The 10,266-nt window shown below is 31.2% G+C and overlaps 1 protein-coding gene across 1 annotated transcript; it reads left to right on the top strand.

Moving 5' to 3' along the window:
• Positions 1 to 845: 845 nt before the first annotated feature.
• Positions 846 to 5,553, top strand: LOC111910879 (probable flavin-containing monooxygenase 1). Its single transcript, XM_023906683.3, has 5 exons — positions 846 to 1,322; positions 1,406 to 1,643; positions 1,733 to 1,908; positions 4,616 to 4,974; positions 5,065 to 5,553. Exons 1-5 carry the CDS (start codon positions 888 to 890, stop codon positions 5,399 to 5,401), a joined length of 1,545 nt encoding a protein of 514 aa, XP_023762451.1. The 5' UTR covers positions 846 to 887; the 3' UTR covers positions 5,402 to 5,553.
• Positions 5,554 to 10,266: the final 4,713 nt, after the last annotated feature.

Raw genomic sequence — 10,266 nt, 5'->3', positions numbered from 1 at the left:
ATTATCATCTTGATGATCATAAGTTGGCTATTCAAACCCCCAAAAAAAAACTTGTCCTTTGACAAATTTAACTCTTGATTTCTATTTATGAAAATATATTTTATATATGAAAATGTTATTGCTATATTGTATAAATCTATATTAATAAATGAAAGAAAAAATTGATATATGTTTTATTTTCATTTATTTCGTTCCATGTTATTTTTTTATTATTTTTAATTAATTTTTTCATATGGTATTTTATGGTATTTTTGTTTTTTTTGTTTTTTTCTTTGTTTATTATTTATGTAATAAATGTCTTTTAATTTTAAGAATTCATTAATTTACTTATTTTTCTTTATCAATTAACTATGTCAATATTTTTAATTAGTTTTCTTATAAATTTAGAATTTTCAAAATGTCTTTAAAAATTTGTAATTCATGATAATTTTTAAAACATGTCAATATTTTTTTTATATGTATAGATTAAAATACTTATTCATATGGTTCATGCTTACAAGTTCATACTCTTTAATTAACCCATTTAAAATATGAGTTTTACAACCAATAGTTTAATTTGCTAAAATATTTGCTATTGATATAAACAGTCAATGTTTTAAATCTTTGCAATTAACATTTTTTTTTTGTTTTATTGTCTAATAGTCTTTATATTTAAATCTTAAGCGGTAAACATCATTTTTGTTTTTGTTTTATTCCAATTAAATAGTCAATGTTTTTATTGTTGCATTTAAAACTTTGCTGATATGTATTCGAAGGGAATTTTTATTTTTATACTGGGCCAAAAATATATGTGGACCCATCCTACATGTTTAGGGTTCTTGAGTATATATAAATAGATAACAGTAGAGCATAGAACATATCGCAGATTTCATTGCCTGAGAGATAAAATGGATAAAAAGCAAATAGCCATCGTAGGGGCCGGAATTTCTGGCCTCCTTGCATGCAAATACTGTCTCTCCAAAGGCTTCAACCCCATTGTCTTTGAGTCGGAATCCGACATTGGTGGCGTATGGGCTAAAACCATCAAAACCACCAGGCTCCAGTCGGCAAAACCTTTGTATCAGTTTTCCGACTTCCCATGGCCGTCTTCCGTCACCGATATCTTCCCTACCCAACAACAGACTCTAGACTACCTCCGGTCCTACGCCACCCACTTTGATCTCATACCCCACATCAAATTCCATTCCCGAGTCAACGGAATCAGCTTTAACGGACCAATATCATCCGACCCATGGTCGCTATGGAACGGAATCAGAGAACCATTTCTACCGGAAGGCAAGTGGAATGTCACCGTACACGACACCGGAAATGACTCCATCCAGGTATAAATCGTATCCAGTGTTCTAAAGTCATTGTTTTACTTAACGAAAAAGAAATCTACATATTGATCATGTGAAATCACCAGGTTTACACCGTGGATTTCGTGATTCTCTGTTTGGGAAGATTCAAAGATGTTCCAAATATACCCGAATTCGCTGCCGGGAAAGGCCCTAAAGTTTTCCAGGGACATGCAATACATTCCATGGATTATGCCGCCATGGATCACGACAAAGCTGCAGATTTCGTGAGAGGGAAGAGGGTCGTTGTCGTGGGGTTCGGGAAAACAGGACTCGATATTGCAAGAGAGTGCTCTTCGATCAACGGTTAGTTGCATTGCATGCAGGTGTTAATTCATCGTCAAACTTTAATCTTCTCCGGTCGTCTTCCATAACTTTCCGACGTTTATTTTCAGGCCCAGAGCATCCGTGTACTCTAGTATACCGGCGTGATCACTGGAAGCTCCCGGATTGGTCTCCATGGGGAATCCCGTTGACGCATTTATACTTGAATCGTTTCTCGGAGCTTTTGGTTCATAAGCCAGGCGAAGGCTTTCTTCTTAGTCTCGTCGCTACTTTACTTTCACCTCTAGTAAGTCCCTCTACAGCTCCACATCAGCAAGCGTGATGCATAGAATATACTACAATATTTATTCATATCATAAATTAAAGAATATCTGTAATAAATGATAATATTTTTTTGAAATCCATAAATAGAATATTTATAATAACCTTTCAAATCCTTACATATATGTAGATACATAGAACATCTATACTAATTGGTAATAATACTCTAAAATCAATGCACAAGTCATCCATAAAGTCTTAATTCACATAGCAAGATGATACATTTTTAAATAAAAACAAAAAATAAATAAATAAGACAAGCCTAGGAGTTTGTCTCTTAATGTTACTATGAGCTATTATTTTAGTATTGATTTTGCTAGTAAACAAAAACAAAAAAACAAAACAAAAAACAAAAACATGAGATTAATTAGCGAACCGTCAATTCCCATTTACCAGATATGGCATGAATATGACACACTTGTCAATCTTTTAGATGGAACAAGCAAGGCGGATATTCTTATGCAATTACAATTCATTAAACTAGTGACGAATTATATGCGTTATTATATTATCATTTTACTTTTACATAGTTGTATATTTTTTATATAATGTATTGAATTCATAATAAAAGCTATGTTTTTAAATAATATACTTAATTTTTTCTTTTATTTTTTTCATTCAACATTTTAATATGACAATTGAACCTTATATCTATAAAAAAAAACGTCTTTTATTTGGAAAGGAACTTCCCGTTCAAAGGTTTCTAACCAACTTTTGAGTACCAAATAACTACGTCGCAAACATAAAGCTATGTTTCATGTTCTAAGCAAATATACGACTGTAGAAATTGAATAATGTCAGAATTTGAAATGTAAATTCGTTGGTTAAAACGACACTTTATTTTATTATTTTTAAGGTATTTTTATTGGCTAAAATTGCATTATTTTCTGAAATATCATTAACATCTCACTACCTTGCCTTTAATCCATTGAGGTCAATTAGTCAACCCCTTAAATCATTTTACCTTTTTCAACTATTAGAATGCATGATAAGTACTAAAAACACTGCTAGGCCCTAAAACCTCCTCGGTTCAACAACGAATATTTCTACCATTCCAAATACAATTCTCTAAAGAATTTATCCTAACATCTTAACACGATGTTTTGTCAAGTATACCAAGTGTTTGTGATTGCTTAAATGAATAAGCTATTTTATTATTATTATTATTATTATTATTATTATTATTATTATTATTTTGTAAAAGCATTTATTAGGTTATGATCTGCATCATCAAAATATGGTTAAAAAAATGTTTGAATTAACTTATGTTGCATTTAAACATAATAAACTTTATTAATGTTTGATAAATTTTGTTAATTTATGTGTAAAATAATAATAAAAAAAAACATTCAATATGTTATTGACTTTTTGATTTAATTTTTCATGTAACAGTTTTGTATTTTATCAATTATACTAATATCTTTTACAAAAATTTAAATCAACATATATAACCATGAAAAACAAATCTTTTATAAATAATTATTTATATAACATATATATTTTTTGAAGATAAAATATACAATCTCAAATACCAATAAAATATATGAAAAGCATTTTTAGCAAAAGTTTATTTCAATAAAATCAATCTGAATAGAAAATACTAACACAGCATAATTATGCGGGTAGTATGAAATATTTACTAGACAAATTAAAAACTTACATTTCTAAGTTTAATCGAGGATATATATATATATATATATATATATATATATATATATATATATATATATATATATATATATATATATATATATATATATATATATATATATATATATATATATATATATATATATATATATATATATATATATATATATATATTAAACATGTTTAAAAAAATAGTTATAACGAATCAAAATTATTTTGTGCTAAACAAAAGAATAAAACAAAAACCATGAAACAAGATGAGTTGGTATAGTTGCATTAGAAATTTTATAACACATATATTATTATATTTCAACAATGAACGGGAACAATGGTTGAGAAAACAGAATTAGAGGCTACAGTATGTCGATGATTGATATTTTTTGGGTTAAAACACGAATAATCTAGCTAATAAGTACTCTCAAATTAAGATGTTTATACTTTCAAAGAAGTTAATACCTTCAAATTAGATAAAAATTTGCTTATTGAAGACGATAAACGTTTTGTATTTTATGTCATTATTAATTAATTAGTATATTCAAAACAGTTATCAAACTGAAATAAACTAATATACACTTCAAATAATTAATCTCAAACATACGTTTCTATGATTAGAATATATTTAATCAATTATAAGGTTAAATATTTTAATATGATATATGTAAATACCAACTACATAATTTTGTCATAAATATGTTGACCATCCATTCTATAATGCTATTTTTATAGATTTTTTTTTCCCAAAATATGTTAAAAAATTTAATTTTTAATTCTTTATAAATTAAAATTAACATCTATATGATGTTTTTTTTAATATGAATTCATTTATTATTTTTAAATTTTTTTTATCATACGTATCAATCACATGTGATTAAACATTGTTATTCACATATATCTAAGCTATTAGTATTTGATTAAACTTTGTTCTCACATTTCCGATTACATAATTGTTATTATTTTAACCTCTTCATTCATATATATATGCACTTATTTTTCCTTCTTTGATCACCAACAATATATAAAAGCGTTGGGGGGTCTCGAAACTTGTCGAAAGCCACATCAAAAAGAAGCTTCCCCTTGCCAAGTACAACATGGTGCCACAAGAAAGCTTCTCGAAAGAAGCCCGCTCAAGTTTGATCATCTATTTGCCAGATTCAGATGACTTCTTCAATGCAATTGAGAAAGGAAGCATCAAACTAAAGAAAACTCCAAGGTTTAGCTTTTACGACAATGGCATCGTGATTGAAAAGGACAACACACATATAGAAGCTGACATTGTTATATTCGCTACTGGATTCAAAGGGGTAGAAAAGCTCAAAGACATTTTTGAATCACCAACATTTCGTCACTTCATTGTGGATTCACCACGAGTCCCTCTATACAGGTAATTAGTCGTGTTTTATATTGGATAAACTTTAGAAACAAACATGATTGCTTATATTATTAATTGATCAGTGGTCAACAATGTTATCAGGGAATGCATTCATCCGCGTATACCACAACTAGCGGTTATTGGATTTTCCGATAGTCTTTCGAATATTTATACCTCAGAAATGAGGTCTAAATGGGTGGCTGCGCTTCTTGAAGGTGCATTCAAGCCACCGAGTGTTGATGAGATGCAGAAGGATATTGAGGGATGGGATGAATATATGAAGGAATCAGCTGGGGAATACCATTATCGATCTTCGATTGCTGCTTTAGAGATATGGTACAATGATCAACTGTGCAAAGACATGGGTATGAATCCTCTGAGAAAGAATGGGCTCTTGGCTAACCTTTTTGAACCTCATGGTCCCATGGACTACGCCTAATGATTAATGATGAAGGATGGAGTTAGGATATTAGAATAAAGGAAGACTTAGATTATAATCATTAAGTTGTATACTGTTATTTACAGTATTATTATTGTCCCTAATTTTTAACGCTTTTCTATTGAAAGCAGAACCGACTTTTAGTTTTTGAAGCCCGTGTTCAAATTTATTGGCCCTAATTTTTACCAACTCAACAAAAGTATTAAAAAAAAAAAACAAAAAAAAAACCTATTCAATTGACAAGTTAAAATGTCATTTCAAAATCAAACTAACAAAATATGGGCGTCCAAATACACTAGAGTGATTATCCACACCAATACTTATAAAATTGTTAAGTTAAATTATGATATGAGCATTATGTGTTCAGCTAATCCTTATACATACTTCTGTTTTTTTCAGATGGAGGTTTAGAGTTTGTCTCTTATAGTCTTATTCACAGGATGTGATGTTAATCATTACACAAATAAATATCACCAACAGATTCTTAATTGATAAACACAAACAAAATCACGTACCTATTTATGCTGCGAAGAGTACAAATTAAATAGTTACCAAAAATGTTAAGACATAACCACAATCACCTAATAAATTAGTGATTTTACGAAGAATGGTAAAACACAAACATTACAAATTATGAATAATTGAACGTTATGACATTAATTGGATTTATAAAGAACGAAATTTGCAATCACTTAAAAAACCGACGATAAAATCATAAGAAACACAAACTTTGGGTCCCTCATTATTTTGTATTGGGGTGGGCCTTCAAATGTATAGTCCATTCGTACATGTTATTTTTTATTTATAATTATTGCAGGATAAAGAAAGACAACCTAGTAATTTTAATATTGAATCATGTACTATTCTCACTATAACTAATTACTTAAGTCGTGTTAAGTCCTGTCGTGTAACAAATTCACCATTTGTGAATATCATATCCAATCGTTTGATTAGAAAGAAATCAAATAGTCTTCTACTTTTTATTTAGATCAAACAAATGTTAAAATCAAAATTCAAGATAGATGACTAAAAATGATAATTAATGGATTCCACATGTTATGATTTTATATGAATAGGAATATAAATAGAAAATAAAGGTAGAAGGATATTTAATTTTTCATGAGTAAAACTCAACTGATAATATTTCTAAATTCGTTTGATTTGTTTAGTAAGGAAAGTCCCTTCAACATTGGTCATTCTATGATGGATATGAAGATCTATTTAGCGTGTGAAGATGTTGTATTTAGTGTGTATTTAATCACATTTTATTGTTTTTGAATATCATCGTTCCAAAAACTTTAACCTTTAATTAAATAACATCTCCAATGGTTAACTTCTTCTTATAGATTTTTTTTAAAAGTTAACTAATTTTCTCATATCTATCTAAAATATTCTATAAAACCCTGATATTTATTTTTTTAAACACACATTATATTTTAACTTATTAAAATAAAAATATTACAATACGTTGTTTCAAGGGAAAATATTACAAAATATTGTTCGAAAAAATTAATACGAAAAAAGTATTATGAAATAGTCATAAAAAAGATTGAACAAAGTTATATAGTCATTATAATTTAATATTTTATAAATGAAATGTCATTAAATATTTAATAGAAATAATTATTTATTATAAAAATAAAAAATATTTATAACTAAAATATATTTAAGTGGATAAAGTGAAATATAACTAAAGCATAAGAGTAATAAATAAAAAAAAGATAGAAATATATTGACGACTCAATATATATTGAGTGGTTAATAGAAAAACGCAAATAAGTTGAAGAATCATGGCAATAAGTGTTTATTTAAAAAATGAATAGTAATAAATTATATAAAAAAAAAGTTACCATTGGATATCCTCTAATGAATTTTTGCTCTCTAAGAGTATTAGGTGTGGGCAATGTTCTAAAAGGCGCGCCATGATGTGAGGCGTGGCTTCGCCGTTACGAAAAGCTTCATAACGTTGCTGTTAGGCGTGGCGCGTGGCAAGGCGTGATATGGCGTGCCATGGCGCATTATGGCGTGTTATGGCGCGTGTTTTTTCGTTTGAGACACAGTTTTTTGCTCTTTGTTATGTCCTTTCAAATCGGAGATACAAGTATTGTGGTTTTTGTTAACTTTTTGTTATTAGTTATTGATCTAACACTTCTAAAAAGTAGTTATATTTAATATAAATTTATATTTATGTGGTAATATAATTTTAAATTAATACAAAATTGCCGCCTTACATCACGCCTTGAAAAACGCCACGGATCGCCATGGCTCGTTAAGCTTGAGGCTTGGCCTTGCCACCTCATATGCCACATAAGCAAGTGGTGTCATAACACAAAGTGGGGAATGGGCAACAAGATGCAACACCAAAATCGTAGTTAGGCCTTCACAGGCTACAATTTCAGTCTAATGGGCTACGATTTCAACCTAACGGGTTGTGATTTCGTATTCGTCTTATTCTCATTTTCCAACTTTGAACCATCATATATTCCTCATATGAACTCCGACCCAATTCCTTTTCATTATGTTATTTGTTGCAAGAGGTTTCTATTAATATATTCCAGTTGGACATCAAAAAGTACCCCTTTCAAAGCTAAAAAGTTCGTCTCTTACACTGTTGGTATAACACCCATAAAAATCACAAGAAATTTAAACATTTTAAAACTAACCCAAATTCACAAATTGTTTGCAATCATAGTTTTCAAAACATTTTCAACATCAGAGTCTCCCAAAATCATAAGTCAAAACATGAGGATATGTACGGTCACGCCTTCGCCTTCCTGCGGTCATCTGAAGTACCTGAAACATAACCCAAAACTGTAAGCCAACACTTAGTGAGATCCCCCCAAGCATCAACACACAAACAAATTACATATACAATAACAACATGTCGGGTCCAATCAACCATCGGGTTGGAATACCAACAGGGCCAATCAACCATCTGGGTGGAATGTCAATACATTATGGGTCCAGTCAACCATCGGGTTGGAATACCTCAGGCTCCTCAACCATCGGGTTAGAATGTCAATCTACAACGGGTCATGTCATCCTCAGGATGGAATACCCTCGGGTCCATTCAACCATCGAGTTGGAATGCCCCTGACCTGTTGGCTCACACATAAAGTAGTAAATCCTCAACCACCTACCAAATATGTGTATAAATACATAACAGATAAACATATAATCAACCAACAGACAAACATACAGATCTACAAATCACTAAGCATAGCAACATCCTATATACCACGATACCGATCTATCAGATCACTACAACTTGATAACATACTATCACATAACAAAATATCAAATTCAAAGAGCCAGCCTTGGTGCCTTCGACCCGTAATTACAGTGAGGAAAACTCACCTCGCAAATTGGACAAAGTTGATGAGGTCCCGACTCCGAATCTGAGCTCGCTAACCAACACCTATTCCAACCAAATGACCATTCTCCATCAAAGTCAAAGTCAACTTGTCAAACCAACTAAGTCAACTAAGTCAACCCACCTCGCATCATGGCCAAGCATTGTTCACGTCATGACAGTGAACCCGGTCTGATTCCCACTCGACTCAACCCAAACTAGTCAACCCAGTCAACGAAACCACCTGAACATGCATCACGACATGAGCACCCATTCTCACATCGTGATCTCTAAGGGTTCTAACAGAAAATGAGGATGCTCCGAATCTCACGTCATGAGATCTTAACTCTCACATCGTGAGCACTGTCTGTGGCTAAGGGTCTCCATTTTAATTCCTTATTCCATTAAGTCTTCGATTCCACTTCATCCATAAGCTAAAGGGGACCCCCTAAGGTCCATAAAAATGTTTCCTTTATGGCCATGCATTCACCACACATGATCATCCACTTCTAGGTAAAAAGGGAAGAAATGAGCCTCAAAATTTCATACATGCCTCAAATCCACGCCATCTTTCAGATCTGAATAATATAATGCTCCAGTGACTCTTAGAATCCATAACGTTGCAAACTTTATGGATTTACTCCACTCAAGCATGCAATAACATCAATAAGATGGAAAAAACTCAAGATCTATCCATGATAAGCAAAAGTTGGAGCCTTTGATACTTACAAGGGTCCAAAACAGGAAAAGATGATGATGATGATGATGATGATTCTTTGCCCACACCACCACTAGAGCACTTCCTTCTTCGTTTTTTCTTCTTCTTCAAGGTAGAAATGCACCCAAATGACAAAGGATCTTAAAGAGGAGTAAGATTAGGGTTTATGGAGGTTTAAAGAGTGAGGAGGCTGAGGGTGAGAAACCCTAGCCCTCTTATTCCCTAAAATACCGAAAACTTAAGGATTTAGGTCGCCAGCCAGCCTCATGTCGTGTGCACAATACTGCTCATGCCGTGAGCCTTAAAATGATGCACGGGTCTGAAACACTCATCACGACGTGAGAATGCATTCTTCACGTCGTGAGTAGGGCAAATATTGGAACTTCTAACTTTACAATATTAATGATAATGTGCACCTGATCCGGGTGTTACAGTTGGGACATTTTTTTTGACTTAGAAATTTCACTTACTTTTTCTTTAGTTTTTTTGAACTTTTTCTCTGACTTCAAAAGTCCATAAGGTTTTCATGTGAAGTTGGATTTATTCGATTCTTAATCATGTCAACTACAACTTTTATATAAAAAGCTATTATATACATGCTCTAGATTTTGATTTAAAAAGCTCCAAAGTAGACTATACAGTGATTTCTGAACTTCTCCAAAAAATCATCATTTTTATCATTCGTTTTAAGGAAACCTTCTCATTCATTTAAAACCACTCATATACTAATAACAACTTATGAAACTTCATACATGCATTAACTTTTATATTTAAGCTCTTAAACTCATTTTCATT

This window comes from Lactuca sativa, chromosome 3, assembly GCF_002870075.4.
Source record: "Lactuca sativa cultivar Salinas chromosome 3, Lsat_Salinas_v11, whole genome shotgun sequence".
In the NCBI taxonomy this organism is placed as follows: domain Eukaryota; kingdom Viridiplantae; phylum Streptophyta; class Magnoliopsida; order Asterales; family Asteraceae; genus Lactuca; species Lactuca sativa.
This window is presented reverse-complemented; position numbering and strand designations above follow the sequence as displayed.